Source organism: Macrosteles quadrilineatus, unplaced genomic scaffold (genome assembly GCF_028750875.1).
Source record: "Macrosteles quadrilineatus isolate MER2022 unplaced genomic scaffold, UCM_ALF_1.0 Scaffold_5__1_contigs__length_97177068, whole genome shotgun sequence".
In the NCBI taxonomy this organism is placed as follows: Eukaryota; Metazoa; Arthropoda; class Insecta; order Hemiptera; family Cicadellidae; genus Macrosteles; species Macrosteles quadrilineatus.
In genome coordinates this window covers 96199448-96217816 of record NW_026542598.1, presented here as the reverse complement: position 1 = coordinate 96217816, position 18369 = coordinate 96199448, and the positions used below count along the sequence as shown (strand labels likewise).

General features: G+C 37.6%; 1 protein-coding gene across 1 annotated transcript in view; it reads right to left on the bottom strand.

Annotated features, from left to right (window-relative positions):
• The window catches only part of LOC128995812 (protein furry-like), a 61512-nt gene that overhangs the window by 37278 nt on the left and 5865 nt on the right, over positions 1 to 18369 (bottom strand). The window contains exons 5-20 of the mRNA XM_054420830.1: positions 17781 to 17968; positions 17126 to 17308; positions 15717 to 15924; positions 15074 to 15211; positions 14197 to 14431; positions 13248 to 13426; positions 12594 to 12818; positions 12082 to 12225; positions 9064 to 9292; positions 7438 to 7622; positions 6629 to 6764; positions 5846 to 6016; positions 4739 to 4931; positions 2683 to 2859; positions 1400 to 1510; positions 418 to 579 (exon numbers count right to left, since the gene is read on the bottom strand). Coding sequence (XP_054276805.1) covers positions 418 to 579; positions 1400 to 1510; positions 2683 to 2859; positions 4739 to 4931; positions 5846 to 6016; positions 6629 to 6764; positions 7438 to 7622; positions 9064 to 9292; positions 12082 to 12225; positions 12594 to 12818; positions 13248 to 13426; positions 14197 to 14431; positions 15074 to 15211; positions 15717 to 15924; positions 17126 to 17308; positions 17781 to 17968 — 2864 coding nt within the window. The remainder of the gene's footprint in view (positions 1 to 417; positions 580 to 1399; positions 1511 to 2682; positions 2860 to 4738; positions 4932 to 5845; positions 6017 to 6628; positions 6765 to 7437; positions 7623 to 9063; positions 9293 to 12081; positions 12226 to 12593; positions 12819 to 13247; positions 13427 to 14196; positions 14432 to 15073; positions 15212 to 15716; positions 15925 to 17125; positions 17309 to 17780; positions 17969 to 18369) is intronic.

Genomic DNA, 18369 nt, shown 5'->3' with positions numbered 1-18369 from the left:
ACTATCAACTCTTTTTTTAATTCTTCCTTACCTCCAACTGTGGTCTTTTACATCAACAAAACGCTGACTGGTTTTGTTGTAAGCACTACATTGTTAAAGTTAGCAACATGTCAAAAATATCAAATAAAAACTGCTAATGTGTTGCGAGCCTTGACAACAGTACAAGTTAGCATTAGTTAATGAAATATACTACAGTTGAGGTTAAAGAAGCCTTTTTCCTCATAAACAGGGTCTAAAGGCTAAAAAACTGATTTTTAATACTTATTTCTGTATTTAATTTTTTTTTTCACTATCTTTGCCTCAGACTTTGTTTGAAGTATGGATACACCGTCAATCAACCCCCCCCCCCCCTCCCACACAGTCTGAGTCTGAGCAGCTAACCACTAGACCACCAACACGCAAAATATAAAATATTACTTGAGTGCGTCAGAGTTGACTTTGCCGAGGGCGTGCACGGCAGCGTCTCTGACATCGGCCACCTCACATCTCAGCAGTGGTACCACCAGCTTGTACAAACCACTGGGCGAAGGGTTGGCAGCCCTGCTGTCTGTGCGTTCTGTCAGACTGTCTGGAGATGAACTGTAACAGGAACAATGGGTTACCAAAGTGAAAACTACTGGAAACTACCAAGGTATCAAGAGTAGAAGGAACGGGGCAGGATATAAGAGGAGGAATAGGGGGTGAAGGATGGTGGGGAAATAGGAGGGGAAAATGAAGAGAAGGAGATGATAAAGGTAAAGAGGAGTATATATGAGTCACTATAAATTATTTAATATATGAGTCACTATAAATTATTTGGATCATGCACATAATACCAGTAGTTCAAGAAAATTACTCACTTTTTTAAGTGTATATTAATGAATAATGAAAACTTCAATGTCAACTGTGATTAATTTTTAGCTTCTTAAAAGTGTACAGTAAGAAGTATTTTGATTGATGTATTTTCTTCTTTTATTTTGTGTACTCTATTCACTTTTGTATTATATTTGTCCACAGATCGTTCAGGTACACATACAATCAAACATGTACACACGATACACCTGCGAAGATCACTCCAATTTTGAACTTAAGCTGTCATTCCTCTTTAACCTAGTTTCTGAAGAAGTCCTCTATTAGGGAAAAATATCTGTCCTAAATTTTGTGTTCTTATTGTGTATCTCTTAGCCCCTGTACTCTTATTTCCTAAACCACGTCAATTTAAACTCTTACGTATTAGTGAAGCATTGGATTTTTATATACAAAAAATATGCCTATCATCATTATTATGTCTACTTGCAAGTCCTGGACAAAATCCATCAATCAACTGTTCTTTACTGGCCTACCTACCGGCATGAAATTTTAAAACTAAATGATGTTTCGTTACAAACCTGTACAAAACTCAAATAACCTGATATCTTACCTGCTTCGCTTGTGTCGTTTAGGTGGAGGGGTGGGGACACAGTTAATGGAAAGTGTATCAGAAAACGATTCGTCGTCCGAGAGACTTGATGATATACGACCTGAGGGCAAACTATCCGAGGAAACTTGGTTAGTACACTAAACAACTGACTGATGGATAGGAGAATTCAGAAAAGCTGACAATACGAACTTCCAGACCCACCACAACAAAAACCTGAGTAAGCAATTAAAACACAGCCAATTTATACCCTGAGAAATAGTTTTGTGAATATTCAAAGGATTTGCTCCTTTGAGGATTGATGCTGTTGCTATTTCCCTAAATAAAACAGTTAAGAAATTCTGTGATACAAAAACCAATATTTTAACATAAGAGAAAAATTAAATTTGTAAATCGATGTCTTGGATGAAGTAAATACCAAATAAAGGTCTCAAACAAATTCAAACTGAAGATCAATTATGAAAAACTAGCATAAATAACCTATACCTACCAAATATATGATAAATGAAGAAATAACATCAGTGAAATTCCAAACAAAAGCTGCACAAAACGTGAAAGACAAATCCATAAACTAAAACAAATCTTTAAAACCTGAAATGGAGATTTCATAGATGAAGCTTGGGGGATAAGCAAAGCGGTGAAGTTAACAAGCGAAAAATACACTTAACAAACAAAACTGAAGCAACCAGACCCAACTTAAAACAAAATACATAAAGTATTCCACAAAAATTAATAAAATGTTGGATCTTGTTCATCATAGATCACTCAAATATTTCCAGTAGTACAGAAGTAGCTTAAGCCTGAGTTAGAGTTACAACAATTTTTTTTACAATATATCATTGAGTAGCGAGTCCAAAGTTTTCCATTTTATACATACACCTTGGTTCCTCATCATCTCCTTGGAAAAAAGTCTGGTGTGCACCCTTGAAAAAATAGTCCTTATCCAGGACAGATGTATCTGTAAATGATTAACTTTGCCAAAATACCATTAACAGCACCTAGCCTTCATTAGAATCTTGTCCTTCCCAATCTGAAATTTGACATATGAAAACCTTCAGCAGAGGGTTCATGACAATGGTCAAATATTATCCCACGTGGTATTATCTCACTATCCCATGTTGTATAGGCTTGAGAATCAGCAAAAACAACATATGATATTTTAACACACATGGTTTACCGTCCATGGTCTGTCCCCACAGACAAACTAACGGACATCATAGATGTCCAAAACTGTTTGACATTTCAAAGCATTATAAATAAGTTTCCCAAATCACGCCAGCACATACCTGAGGCTGAGGTCCGGAGAAGCGCACCGGATGATGGGACTCGGCGCCGGAGGCACCACTCTCATGGCAAACGTCACGTAGTTGCGCCAAACCACCAGGTGCATGTCTCTCTCAGTAATGGGCTTACGAGGCGGCGCAGAACTACGCAGAAGAGACGCTCTGTTGTCACTTACAGGCCTGTGTGACATGAGAAAAATAATGGTAAATATGCATAAAGTTAGTGGCCAAGTGATAAAAGTGGATACAACAAAATAATTTGATCCTTGAAGGCACATTGTTGAGGATCAAAACAAAATGTCTTTGTTGGCTAAATTTAGTCAGTAAGTTATGTACAGGGTGAGTTTTAATTGTCCCCCCCCCAACTTTTTTCTACATTTTTTCAAATATCAATCCCAGACCACTTCCAAACATTGTTGGGTAGTAAGTACTTCATTTTGACAAGGTGGTCATTTCCGGCCGCCATCTTGGATCCGCCATATTGGATGCAAAATTTTTTTTCAAATGTAAAGGTGGGGTTGTGACCTATTATTTCAAACTAGATTTTTACCCTGATTACAATGCCGCAAACTGTTTTTAAAAATCTTGATTCATTCTAAAGTTATGAGGGTTTTTTAAAACTTTATTTTTAGCCCATTTTAACATTGTGTATTTACAAACTAAGACCATAATCTCAAAATAGTGCCAGATAAAGATAAGTATACACTACCAGTAATTGTCGACCTATTTTCACTTGGTTATGACTGATGTATTTTTTTCGGCCGCCATCTTGGATCCGCCATTTTGAAATGTGATAAATTATTTTAAATATGAAGGGGGTGTTGTGACCCATCATTTCTAACTACTTTTTTAAGCTAAACTCAATGCCGCAATCCATTTTTTGTTATCAAGTTTTATTTATGAAATATTGAAATTTTTTTGTTAAAAATGTCAATATTTAAAAATCAAAAAATGAAAATGAAAAACGGATCTTGGAATTATGTTAAGCTTAAAAAAGTAGTTAGAAATTATGGGTCACAATACCCCCTTCATATTTAAAATAATTTATCACATTTCAAAATGGCGGATCCAAGATGGCGGCCGAAAAAAATACATCAGTCATAACCAAGTGAAAATAGGTCGACAATTACTGGTAGTGTATACTTATCTTTATCTGGCACTATTTTGAGATTATGGTCTTAGTTTGTAAATACACAATGTTAAAATGGGCTAAAAATAAAGTTTTAAAAAACCCTCATAACTTTAGAATGAATCAAGATTTTTAAAAACAGTTTGCGGCATTGTAATCAGGGTAAAAATCTAGTTCGAAATAATAGGTCACAACCCCACCTTTACATTTGAAAAAAAAATTTTGCATCCAATATGGCGGATCCAAGATGGCGGCCGGAAATGACCACCTTGTCAAAATGAAGTACTTACTACCCAACAATGTTTGGAAGTGGTCTGAGATTGATATTTGAAAAAATGTAGAAAAAAGTTGGGGGGGGGACAATTAAAACTCACCCTGTATGTAGTAATAAAGCAATCTTCTCATACACTCTATGTTTATATTATAGACATGTTCTTGCTTAACTAAGATGCCTAGTGCGACAGGGTTGTGGTCAAATTATGTCAAAAGTGATCGACTGAGTCGTGCGCGATTGGTTTAAATGAGGTGCGATTGGCTGGTATCAGAAGCGATTGGTAGATGTCGGGGAAAATTCCATCCCAATAAAAGCAAACATACTGAACTTAACTAGAGTGGGCTAAGTACATAACACTGAGCAAAATTACAGATAAAGTTCTTAATGTTATAGTACATCTCAGATTAAATGTAAGAAAGACCCACAAGGCTTTTTCACTAACTTTACCAATATTATTAAATAATTTTTTATTGTAATTCTTTTCATTTTGAGCTATACAGTGCATTAACAAAAAAAGAGATTATAAGGTACTGTACATACTTTAATTTAACTGAACTTTAATAAAACTGGTAACTTTACCAGTACTACCAGTTTTAGTATTGTCTGTTACTTTGTATTGATTCCAACACCGAGCCTTGCGGAACGCCAATACTTACGTTGGGTCGATGACAGTGAACAGTGAGTGCAGCCTCGAGTACACGGTCGGCCACGAGTGAGACACTGCGGCCGGACAGAGATTCAGTACTCGACCTCGCTCTAGGAACCCAAACAGACAGATGGCCCACGGGTCACTGGCCACACTGGCCAAACTGCTACCTGAGGACTTGGAACTGTTCTCGTCTGCTAGACCTGTAACAGCGCTGTGTTACTGGTATTGCCAAGGTTGCACAGTACTTGATAAAATATATGTGATCCGATTAGCACACTCATATTACTAGTGAATCCTATTTCTACTCGTCTACTTTTCTAGTATAGATACTGAAAGAAGTCAAGACCTATGAAGGAGTATATGATACTTTCTATGACGGGTAACTTTTGTTGACAAACACTTATTGGTTTTGCTAAATTAACAGAATCAAAACTTTGCTACGTCTTTACACTAATATTTACACACTCTTGTCAACCTTTTTAAAAATATCTGTCCGTTCAAAAAGATGAAACCTGTTGAAATGTTGAAGTTACATTGACTTCAGAGCCAGTATCTATCTATATATTAATAGGCAAGCATGTTTCTTTAAAACCTTTTTTCTCAGCTCGTGTGTATCGTACGGAAAATCTACGCATACCGTTAGAAAGCTATTTTCCTGTAGGTGTGCAGAATCCCTTTATAAACTAAAATAGACACAAAAATAAGCACAAAAAATGAATTTGAAATTAAAAAAAATTAACATGGGTTTTATGGGTTGCTATGGTGATGACGAAATAACAACAAAATATAAACAGAAAATCAAAACAAATGGAAAGACATTCCAATCACATGTTTTATTTAACCGTGTGGGGTGAAAATAGAGAAGTTTGTACAAAACATACTTTTGGTCGATTTTTCGACCACGGGGCGTGCTCTCGTGTATTTAACTATACTAGTATTAGTATTTGACATGAATGCTATTCACAATCATGGTCATACACATAAAAATACTACACAAAAAGGACCTATCACAGAGCCCTAAATTACCTCCTAAATAATTAATTTTAGTATGATCAAGAATAACTGAAAAACTGTGACATTTTCCAAACCAGACACAAGCAAATGTGACGATTACCTCCAGTCCATACAGAAGACGTTCTGTCTGCGATCCACTGCAGATCCACAGTAGACACTGACAACACGGCTGCCTTCTCAGCTGGTGGCAGCAATGGTAGACAAGACTCTACCACTTGGGGACAGCAACGGTCTATCACATCAATCACAGGCTGGTCGTCCTCCATAGCGCCTGCACACATACAATAGAAATAAAGGGCTTTGCGATTACTTTTGTTGCTTACACTAACATTTTCACGTTCTTTTCAACTCGACTTAGCATCTCATTCAATAGTTTTTTGTTTTTTTGCAGGCCGTTGAATGCTTTTAGAGGTTGGCGGTCTCTTTTACCTTACATTTGGCCAAGCAAGGAGCGATCCGCTACAGTACAAGTGAACTGTTCTTATAAAAAGTAGTGGCAGGTACCAGGAACCGAATAAACAACATCACTGCCTTCCTCAACTAAGTAGCTGAAACTTAAAGCACATGATTCTTTATGAATGTTGAAGATCTTAACATCAACCAACTGATTCATTTCACAGAATTGTATTTTAGAGAATTGTAATTGGCATACCCGCTGTTATGTCCTGGCTATGGTTGACCCTAGCCTTAACTGAAAATTGAAAACCAACTGAAATCTCACAATTGCAGGATGTCAATTCACAAAAACTCTTAACAACTCCAAACTTGACTGTATACGGCAAGATTGATTACTTACGAAACAATGAGTACTAGTATCATATAATTTGAACTGATGCCACAACTCTTGTATACTTTTCTCAAGCACAATGTACCTGAGACTTACCAAAAGCTTTGATGAGTGTCTTCACCTCTCTCAGTATGTGCACGGCCAGTCTGCGTGGACACAGTCTGTTGTGACACAACATGACCAGAGCAAACCCTTCCACCTGGTGAAACACACTGCAAGCCGACTGCTCCCTCTGACAACAGATACAATATGATTAGATCATTCTTGGTTCTAAGTTTATGACAAACTAGGAGGTGAGAAAACCTAAAGATTATGGCAGCCCTTTTCCATGATTGGAAAGTAAACAAATCTTTTGTTTCACAATCTTGAATCTGAGCACATCTTCAGTTGGAAAGAAACCACTAATATGCAAGTGCTCTTTATTTGTTTTCATCCATTATAATTTGCTGACACTTTGTGGACTAGTCTCACCATGTTCTACAAAATGTAGGCAATTTGAGGAGAAGGTTTCCTGAGTTCCCAACCACTTTTTTTAACTTAATATTAGCTGATCACCTGTAGGCTGTTGTTTCAAAGTTAATGTGGGTTGGAGGTGATGGAATCGCTAGACTCACTGATCTTTTTGTAAATGTAATTGCTTCATGCATAACTTAAAAAGATACCTAGTCAAAAGTTACTATAAAAAATTAGAAACACCTTAAAAAATTTTGAACATGATTACTGAGTAAATTTTAGTGCTCTTAAATAATATACAACTTACATTAGAAAGATTTTTACAAGGGTGTAATAGACGTTTTTGAATTCTCTAATTCAAAAGTCCTTTCATTTTTCTACAGTAAAATATTCTGAAAAAAAAATACTAGTCAGCATCTTAACTGTGGTCACATGATGCACCCCTGACATACCAAGGCAAAGTCCGGCCTGCGTGGTGTGATGGTCGCCCTGCTAGGCTCCTGCTCCTTGGTCCTGTCCTTGGCTGGGCCGAGAGCATTCTTCCAGCTGGTGATGAGTTGTAGCAACATCCGCAGTCCGTTGTCCAACAGCTGGGTGAAAGTGTCCTGCACATCTCTCGCCAGAAACTGAGTGAAACCTGAAACAAATTATATGTTTTGGTTTACATTTTAAAATTAATTTATTGAAAAATGAAGTTAATGACTAAACCTATTTTAAAATGATCATGTTCAGATGGCAGGTTTAACTGAAAGGGAAAGGGTCATCCATCCTGTCTGAGAAAGCACAAAACCTAACCCTATAGGAACAGAAAAAATTGTATATTTAAATTTCACTATCACTGATAGGAATTTCAGGTTTGAATTAGGAAAAATAGATGCCTTCAGATCTAATGTTCACCAGAAAGTTGTCGACAGTGATAGCAATATGTACAAATTTTACTATCTGTTTCTGTTGTATCTTATATTTATTTGTGTGTATGTAAGCCTGCTTAATGGGTTATACAATGAAATTTATTAGAAGAACAGTGTTTTTTATAAGTTAACGTTTGGCATTTTCTTGAGTTCTTAAGCTTTTGATAAGGTAATTTCAATCTTCTCAGCTGGGATTGATTCAAGGCCACACTAAAAAAACAGGCGGTAATGCTAGTCAATCATGACGTTACGATAGAAGACGGCAATGACGTAATTAAGGTTATATTGTTGTTTTCTATTAAAAGATTAAAACAAGCAGCTGATCACAAAAGGCAAAAATACGTCATTGCCGTCTTCTATCGTGACGTCATGCTAGACGAGCATTACGGCCTGTTTTTTTTTTTTTTTAGTGTGGCCTTGATTGATTATATTGAGTCAGGATTTTAACTATTTCCACTATTTAGTAGTCATTAAAATTGGGGTAAGTGTACTAAGGCTATGTTTTACTACTTTACCTTTGAATCTAGAAACATCATGTCTCTAAAGCTTATTATTATTTATTCTGATAGCCCCTGGACTACGAATAATGACTTTGTAGGCTTACCTCCGTCAGTAGTCCAAAATTGTGTCTTATTTCAACTAATGTTGTTCAAAGCTGACATGTTTCGTTGCACTGCAACATCGTCAGAGCTTTATGTCAAAAACATCAAATAATTTAAACATGAAATACAACACGGGACATGGAAAATTTAAACAAGAAAAAACACGATAGCGCTATCATGGCACGGCACGGCAGCGGTTGTAAGTAGACTCATTTTATGTTTAAATTATTTGATGTTTTTGACATAAAGATCCGACGTTGTTGCGGTGCAACGAAACATGTCAGCTTTGAACAACATTAGTTCAAATAAGACACAATTTTGGACTACTGATGGAGGTAAACCTACAAAGTCTCTAAAGCTATTAGTGGATTTGCCTGAAGAGATGCGGACATCAAAAAGCTGTTAGCAAGGTTGAAATTGTTCAATTGTAGCAAGGTTGTTGTTGTTGTGTTGGCAGTGTTGGTTGTTGTTGTGGTTGAACCTGTTGTGTTAGGTTAGTTTGGGTTAATTACTCTAAGGTTGAATTTGATTACTCCACTTCCTACGTAAAACCTCTTCTGCTCACCCAGTATGACGTCTTGCCGCCAGTCAGGGAAGTCGATGACCAGCGTTTGCAGACTCTGGTAGGCCAGACCTCGTAACTCCTCGTCCATGTGAACCGTCAGTCTAGCCAACAGGTCCACCAGCTCTGCGCCAGTGATGCCCTCGGGGATCAGTCTAGGCACAGCGGCCACGCATGTGCGGAACAGGTCGATGCGCGGCTTGCGCTCCCCAGTGATCATCTCGTCTGGCTCCTGGGAACAGTGAGAATCGTAAAAATACTTTTGGTACTCACAGAAAATAACTGTTTTATTTCAATGTGTTAGGTTCTGATAGTTTGCCCATACCTTGATAGGCTACAGTCCAAGCTTAGACTACCCAACATCACCTGATCCTCTCTTTATCTACATCATATCGCCACCTATCTCCTCAGCCCCAGTCAACCTCTAGCAGTCCAAACTGGAAACTACACAACCTATGATTGGTTGTGTACCAAAAGTAACTGTTGTCGTTATTCCACTACTCTACAAAAAGGTATGCTTTTATTTTATCTTTGCATGGCTTGCTGTTTGGACTTGAAGTATTGTTTTGGTTTGTTATACATACTAGCTGTTACCCACGGGCTCCACCCTGTTTTACTACATTAGTATTAATAAAACTATTGATTGGTTAAGTTAAGATGAAATAAACAAAACAGAATACAGTAATGGTAATACAAACAAATAATAACAGCTGAGGTATTTTTAACATTAGGTAAATGGAAAGTTCCCTTTGGAAAGCAATTACGACCTTATAGGGCAACTTATGAAATAATGGATAATTTTGCGCAAGGTTTTTCTGACGAACATTTTAAGTATATGGTTTATGGGGGTGTGACTTGTAGTTTTCTCAAAAGTTCATGGGTACTTTTGGCTTTATATATAGATTAGTTTTAGTTTATATTGTACTTGTATGATGTAGCCTATTGTGAAAACTGAATGACCAAAGAAATCTTTGAATCTTTGAACACGAGTCCGATAATGTATGATTATGATACATCACAAAGTAAATGGTTTAACACATTTCCTGGTAAAATTTCTCATTCTTATAGGCCCCAGTTTCTGTAATTAGAAATCCATCAATGTCCTCCGCCATAAACTAATTTAAGTCTTTTTAATATGTTTTTTAAAATATTGCTTTGTTGTCATAGTACAGTTTACATTTCCGGCAAAGCTGGTGAAATAGATAACCCCAAAGCAGAATGGTTCCTACGTGTCTGCAACGGCCTGTGTAAACCTCAAAATGTGTCCGCAAGCGCTAAAACTAAAAAGCTAAATAATGACTTATATACCGGTATATATATATATATATATATATATATTCACTCTTTAGGGCTACTAGTAATATAGTTAAATAAAATAAGTAAATTTCAATAACTTGTATAGCCTACTTTTAAAACAAAAAACTAAAAAACTATTAAGGGGTAGGCATAATCAGGTTATTTAAATTTACTTTTTTTTAAATACGTATATATATACACATACCTTAACAAGTGTTAACAAGGTCTTCAGAAGTAAAACTTTAAATGTACTATAGTTTCTTTATATAAACACACTAGGGATGGACGGGATTGAAATTTTAGTTCGGGACGGGACGGGACGGGATTTTTATTTCCTTCCCAATTTTCGGGACGGGATGGGACAGGATTTTTTTCTGTGCTTAAAAAAAGTACTGTATTGCAGTTACCAAAAAAGACATACAAAATCAATTTTTCCCATTTGTGGCACTGATCTATAAAAACCAAAAAATGGGTAACAATTTACAGGTACCTATAGAAACTTGTGACTCGCGGGTCACGGGGTGATCGTCTGTAGAACTCACGGTCACGGCGCGATCGTCGTCATGACTCGTGGTCTCGGCGCGATCGTCGGTATGACTCCGCGGTCACGGGGTTATCGTCGGTATGACTCCACGGTCACGGTGCGATCGTCGTCATGACTCGCGGTCACGGTGCGATCGTCGGTATGACTCGCGGTCACGGCTCGATCGTCGGTATGACTTGCGGCCACGGCTCGATCGTCAGCATGACTCCGCCATCACGGCATGATCGTCAGTATGACTCCGCGGTCACGGCGCGATCGTCGGTAGGACTCTGCGGTCACAGCGCGATCGTCGGTAGGACTCCGCGGTCACGGGGTTATCGTCGGTATGACTCCACGGTCACGGTGCGATCGTCGTCATGACTCGCGGTCACGGCGCAATCGTCGGTATGACTCGCGGTCACGGCGTGATCGTCGGTATGACTCGAGGTCACAGCGTGATCGTCGGTAGGACTTCGCGGTCACGGCGCGATCGTCGGTAGGACTTCGCGGTCACGGCGCGATCGTCGGTAGGACTTTGCGGTCACGGCGCGATCTTCGGTAGGACTTCGCGGTCACGGCGCGATCGTCGTTATGACTCCGCGGTCACGGCATGACTGCCCGATCGTCGTTATGACTCGCGGTCACGGTGCGATCGTCAGTCCAATAATCGCGGCCACGGCGCGATCGTCGTTATGACTCCGTAAATGTGTCCGCAGGCCCACGTTTCTCGGCGTTTCGTGTCCGCGACAATGTCGCAGCGTCGCTCGTTATTCTGGTTTGGGGATAGATAACATAGGTAGTTGTTTCTTAGAAAAATAAGAGATAAAAAAATAAAACTCTTCTCACTCTAATCAATTAAAAACACATTTCAAGCTGTGAGATATCTATAAACAAGAAAGCACGATTTAGCGACCAACAACAATCTCTAGTGTTACTAGTAGTAGTGTTTAAAAGAACTGGCTTCAAATATTTAAATGGTCGGAATTCTAAAATTTATACTTTTAACCTAGAAGATATAACCTCAAATTATTTATTTTTAACCTAAATCCTGGATTTATTTAAAAGTTTTGACACTAAATATTTTTTTTAAGAGTTCTGATCTTACTTTAAATTAGTTATGTTCAATGAAACGATGATATTCAATATAATGTTCACCATTCTCTCACTACGACTCCAACCACACATAAAGTTCTACACCTTACCTTGTTCACATTCTGTGTGCTAGTCATCATGAGTGGACGGCCGTAGTGGACGTCAAGAGCTCTCAGAATATCCACAAACACTCGTCTGACGTGAGGGAAGTACGCTGACATGCCAATACTACGTGCTGTGTCCTCCGTCAGCATCTGGCGGGACAGAATGTGTATCACAATTGATGTAGAATATTTAACAATTTCCCAGTATTATTTTCCAAAATATATTATCAGGAACTGCCAACAGTGTTAGGTTTTGATTTTTCATTGACAAAATACATGCTCATCAATTGATGAAGGTTTGGTAAACAAAACTATTCTGACTTTTAATGGGAAGCTACACCTGGTCATCGTCCAATAAAAGATCAAGTTTTTTAGGAATCACCTTTTAAAACACCCTACTATATTTTGGTCCAGGTTGAAGTAAAATATCAGACATTTTAAAATGCACCCCTGATGCAGACGAATCAAACTGAAATATTTCAGCAGTCATCGAGCAAGATATTAATACAAAACAGTACCTTGTTGAGGAACGTCTTCTTGACGCGCAGTGTGTTCCCTGAGGGTAGAACGCCTGATGTGCGAGGCATGGGAGGCTCGCCCTCCTTCTGTTGCAGACTGTCGGCCACTACAAGGAACGCCCTCAGACCAATGGACATGCGTTCTGGTGTCAAGATCATCTTGATCGGTCGCCCCACGGACAACAGGTCAAACACTATCTCTCTCATGGCAAAGTCTAGTCTCTCCTGAAACGTGACACAAAAAAATGTCACTTTCACCTTTTTGTGTTGATGCCGTTATTGTGTAAGAAATTACTCAACTTTTTACTGAGAACTTTTGTACTGATAAAAGCTACTTACAGGTTAATTAGGTGGAGAGCTTTCTACAATGTGGTGAAATCTATCTTGTTTATTTAAAAAAAAAACCATCTGTTGTCTTTAGAAAACTACTATCCCAGTAAACAATGATTATTCCTAGTATTTTGAGACACAGGGGAGTGAGCTCGTCTAGTGGCAAAACACAGGACTTTGGTCCGTGAGGTCCAAGGTTCAAATTTCGCCAATCTCAAATGGATTTTATCTAATCTAACTGATAATAAGCTTCTGTCACCCCAATCCAATAAAATTCACAATATCTATTGTAACACCTTATACAACTAGTAAACTTTGACTTACTTGTGCGATAAACTGTATAATCTTGACGAATATGTTGAGCGGAGTGTCTCGAGGTACGACGGCCTTGGAGCCCTTGGGGAACAAACTATTGACTATACTCTGCAGCCGGGACTGGGTAGCGGAGTTGCTCTCACATTTGATACGGATCATGTACACCCACAGCAGTCTGTACAGGGCCTCTGTGGAAAAGAGGAATAATTACAAACTTTTGTTGCTTGAATTACCTTTAATAGTACCATTGACTATTCGATACTGAAGTATCTATATGGACCAGCTGTAGCCAATTTTTTGTTAAAAAAAGAACGTAGTTGTGTGAGCCAGTCACAAAAGGCACTAGTGACTAAAACTCTATTTTCTACCAATTTTTTTTATCGTTGCTGACCAAGTTTATGGGTCATAACATTTGCTATAGCTCAAAATAAGTCTTTCCATTATCTTGAATCAGCGCAATCTGTCGGTGGCTCACACCAATTACTACGATTTTGGAAAACTGGCTACAAATTTACCATGGGGATGGAATATCTAGTTTTATTAACAGTCAAAGATAGAACTTTATGACTTGACAGTCCTAAGTGTGAGTTGATATCGCTACAGGCTATGAATCTAAGGCCGCAATGTTATGGTGTTGTGTGCTGGTAACGTCACAGATTTTTGTATTTCACTTTTTTGCTGTAACGGGTTAGTCCTGGCTTTACTGAATACATTCAATACGTATCCCCAACTTTTTTCAACATGAAAACTATTTCTAACCTATGAAAATCATACTTTCCAAACTTTCTCATCACACAATAACTTGAATAACTCCAAATCCAGATGAAAATTAAAAAAAAAATATTTTCTACAGCTGTATAGCCTGTAAAATTCATAGACTGAGTTGAGGGTACTACAAATGGACAAAAGACAAAGCAACTGGTAGCTCCATCCCAACCACCAAAAATTTGCCACTTACCTAAAGCCACTCGGCACATTTTTGGATCCCTGTTTTTCAGGTGTGACAGGCACATGGCCAGGAAATAGTGCCAGTTCTGCAGAAAGAACGTCTTCTGTGATACACACAGTAGACATGTGACCAGAGGAAACAGCGCCAGACGATGTTTGGACTTGGTGCACATGTCTAGGGTTTGGGAATACAGCGACTCTACGAAGTTCTTGAGACACGGGACATTCACTTCATTTTTCACTGTCTGCAAAGGGAATGAAATTGTTAAATACTTACTTTTAGGAAATAAGGATTTACACAGAACACAAGCTCTAGGGTGTTAAGGAGTTTTCTTTGAAAACTTACCTATGGGAAAAAGTTACCCCTGGCACAAGACAACACAGAAACTTTTAAAAATCGGTTAATTAAGATATATTTCAGGGGTTATTGTTTGGATGACATGCTTACCTGATCAAGGATAATTTTGGACCATGGACAAAAGAGTTACACTATACCCAATTATTTAAATTAGGAAATTTTTCTTTCTTACTCAAAACTTCCCTTGGTTGAAAATAATATTTAACAGTGACAATGAAAATGGTCTAATTTTTGTATATTGTAAAGTAGTTTGTGTTTCTTGTGCCAAGGTGGACTCAAGTACTTATTCAAGTAAACCTGCTACCCAAACGAAAATTCTTAAAAAAATGCTTTCTAAGAAATGGTTTACTGAGACTGTTTTTCATAATTAACATTCTATGAAAGGCCTTAATAGTGATGCTGAAAAGGTTAAATTTAAAATCTGACACAACTTAATGACCTCTAATTTTGGTTTTATTGTTTTACAATTAAAAACAACTCGGCTTGTCCTATGTACAGTATTAAATTTGTACTAGAATGTGTTACTAACCGCTGCAACTGGAACAAGAATCTCTACGAACAATCCAGCAAGGGCATGTTTGATGTCTTTGTCTTTAACTTCAAGGAAATACTGTGCGCATTCTTGCATAAACTGAAACGAAGCTTCGAACTCTTCGATAGGGACCATCTGCAACAAAATCATAATTACATTCTAAATATTGAGGTAGTACATAGTAACTATTGGGTACATACATAACTGAGATTTTCTGCTGACAAAAAAAAAAATGCTGTCAGCCTTCTGTGAAACAGGCTGCAAAGTTATACGAAGATATATTGGTAGACCTCCAATCAACAGAAATAAATTGATTTATTCACTATTGACTAGTAGTAACAGCATAACAATACGGTATAACAAATTATTTAGCCCTACACTAGCCATAGATTAACACTGTTTGAAGCATTACCTCAGTATACAGGACCAGAATTATTTAATTATCATACCCATTGATTTGAATAACAAGTAGGACTAAATATTTTTCACTTGACTAAAACATTAGGGCAAAACGTCAAAAATTTTTTTTTTGGCACTCGACAGGAAAACATTTAAAATAACCTAGATCAAAATCCTAGCACAACAGAATTAAGCACTTTATTCAATTTCCGCAACAAGTTACGAGACAACGTAGGCCTACCTTTATGCGGAAAAACTTCATCCCCATCAGCAGCGAGATGATGCTCTGGGTAGTGTTTGAACTCGGCTCTCTCGCTCTAAGATCCTTCAACTCGGACATGAACCTCTTGCGGACGGAGAGGAAGCGCGAGTGGGCCAAGACTCCGATCACCTCGGCGTACAGATCTGCCACTGTGTGAACATTACTGGCGTTGGTGCTGTTCTGGACACTGTGGACAGATAAGAAACTAAATTTTAGCAAGTTGTTTGGATTAATCTGTGCCCGAGTTGAATAACATAAGCATTTAATCGCCAGATATGACTGTAATTTTTCAAGCTTCCATGGCTTGATCTGTGAACACTTCTTATTATGTTTTGATGTTACAACTCAACTGTTTCAAACATTTACAGCGGTGACAAAGGTGATAGCAAAAGCAATGGTGAGATAAAAACTTGTTTGGTAGAATTGTTGTATTAGGGAAAGTCAGTTATTAGTTTTAAACCCCAATAGCTATTCAGGGTGTCCACAAAAAAATTTTCATTAATTTCCATGACATTCCATGACTATCCATGACCATTTACCATTGATTTCCATGACTCACGAACTTTACACACAAATTATAATATAACTTACACACAAATATAATACTGCCTGGACATGTTATTTTGCAGAAAATACTGAAATATGTAATAACAGATAACAATGGAGTACAATAGGTACAACAATAAACTAAAACAAACCGAAAACTCATAAAATAATACAACTGTAATAAATTGAATTGTCGAACATTTTTGAAAAATCCTGAAAAATGCTTCAACAGTCCGGGTTACAGCTGACTAGAGCATTGAATGGTCCCCTCAAATCCATCCATAATTGGAAATTTCCATGACTTTCCATGACTGCTTGCCTATTTCCCTGACTTTCCATGACCAAATTTTTTTTCCATGACTTTCCATGACTATCCCTGACTTTCCAGAATGTGGACACCCTGCTATTTTGCTCAAGGAATAGTATTTATTTATTTCTGAAAAAATGTTTTGTTTTCAGTAAGCCTACTTATTTTAATTTATAGTCTTGTGTTTAAATTGTTTAAAAATGGATTCAAGTTACGATTTTGTTTTGCTTTATGAAGATGACAAGCTCATTTATTGTGTTTTAATATATTCTAGATGGTGTCATTGACTAAATTTCATTAGTGGCATTGTCTGTGATATTGTGCGCATTCTGACTACAATAGAAATATTGAACAAAATTATATCTTTCTTAACACCCGGGTCTAGGCCTTTCCTTGTCACCTACGGTAATAGCCCTTGATACAAAATAGTTTTTGCACGTCTAGCTTTTTTTAGATCCTCCTTTTTTAGAACATCTATGCAGTTAGCATATTCCCACATCTGGTTTTGTGTATATCAACAAAACATTGTACCAACCCCTCTTTGTACTTGAAGTGTTTGAACGCTACGTCCTCGATGTCCGACACCAGATCCTCATGACCAGGGTGGAACTGTAGTTGCTTCAACACGTCTATCAGCACCAGACAAAAGATGAACTCTACAGCCAAGGCTCGTCTCTCCTGTAGCGCTTCGATCTCACTACGCTCAGCTGTGTCTCCGCTGTAACATAACAAAACATTGTCAAATTTGTGTAAGAACCCGATTTTAGGTTTTCTGGAGGAAAAAATCTGTAAATACTGGACTAGGTCAGCATTTACGACCAGTTTTGTCATGGTATGCCATCACCACAATCATCGAGGAAAACAAAGAGGGTTTTTTAATGAATTCCTGTCTCTAGTTTGCATTCCATTCAGGTTCATCCTACAGTCTACTCTTGGTAATTCAAACACTCAAAATTTAAATATTACTACAGGTTTATACGATTTAATAATCATCATCAGGCATAAAATCGTCGGGTTTTATTGGAGTATCTACTCTCCATCTTTAAAATTAATTTATTTAAACCTTCTAGCAATTGAGTAGAGCAAAAGAGTAAAGATTTCTTCAAAATTCCAATGTTTTCCTGTAAACTGTGGACCAATAAATGCTCAAGCAACTCACAATCAACAACAAAACACCCACAAAAAATTACCTTTTCCCTTTCTGCTCCACCTTTTTTGCCTCGATGGTGCCCAAATCTCCCAGTTGTCTCTCGTACCATGCAAACAGAGCTTTGAGCATGGACGGTAGACAATGTTCAGCGACACAACCAAATGCAGACAACAGCTGATCAAACACTGGGTCCTCCCCTCGCTGCAGCACTTTGGACAGTGGCTTCTCCTGAGGAAAATATATGAGGAGTGTTACAAAACTAACTATAAAACAGAGAGTGGACAAATAGTTCAAAATGACAATACAAGTGCTCCAATAAGAGACAAATAGAGACATATAGACGGACAAGAGACAATACAAATGAGCAATACAAGAGTACTAAAAATTAACTTGGGGCCAGATTTTATAGCATTAACATTAAGGAAATTTCACAACAATTAAAGAGGAAATTGGAAGAAAAGAGTTTAAAAAATGGTGACAGCGATATATGAGGAGATTAAGTTTATTGACCTTCTTTATTTTTCTATGTAATTAAACTGTATGGAATCTTATACCCTTACCGGTACCTAAATTTTGATAAGCATGATAATCATTACATCTCCTAAACAGAGAAAAATAATATTTTTTTC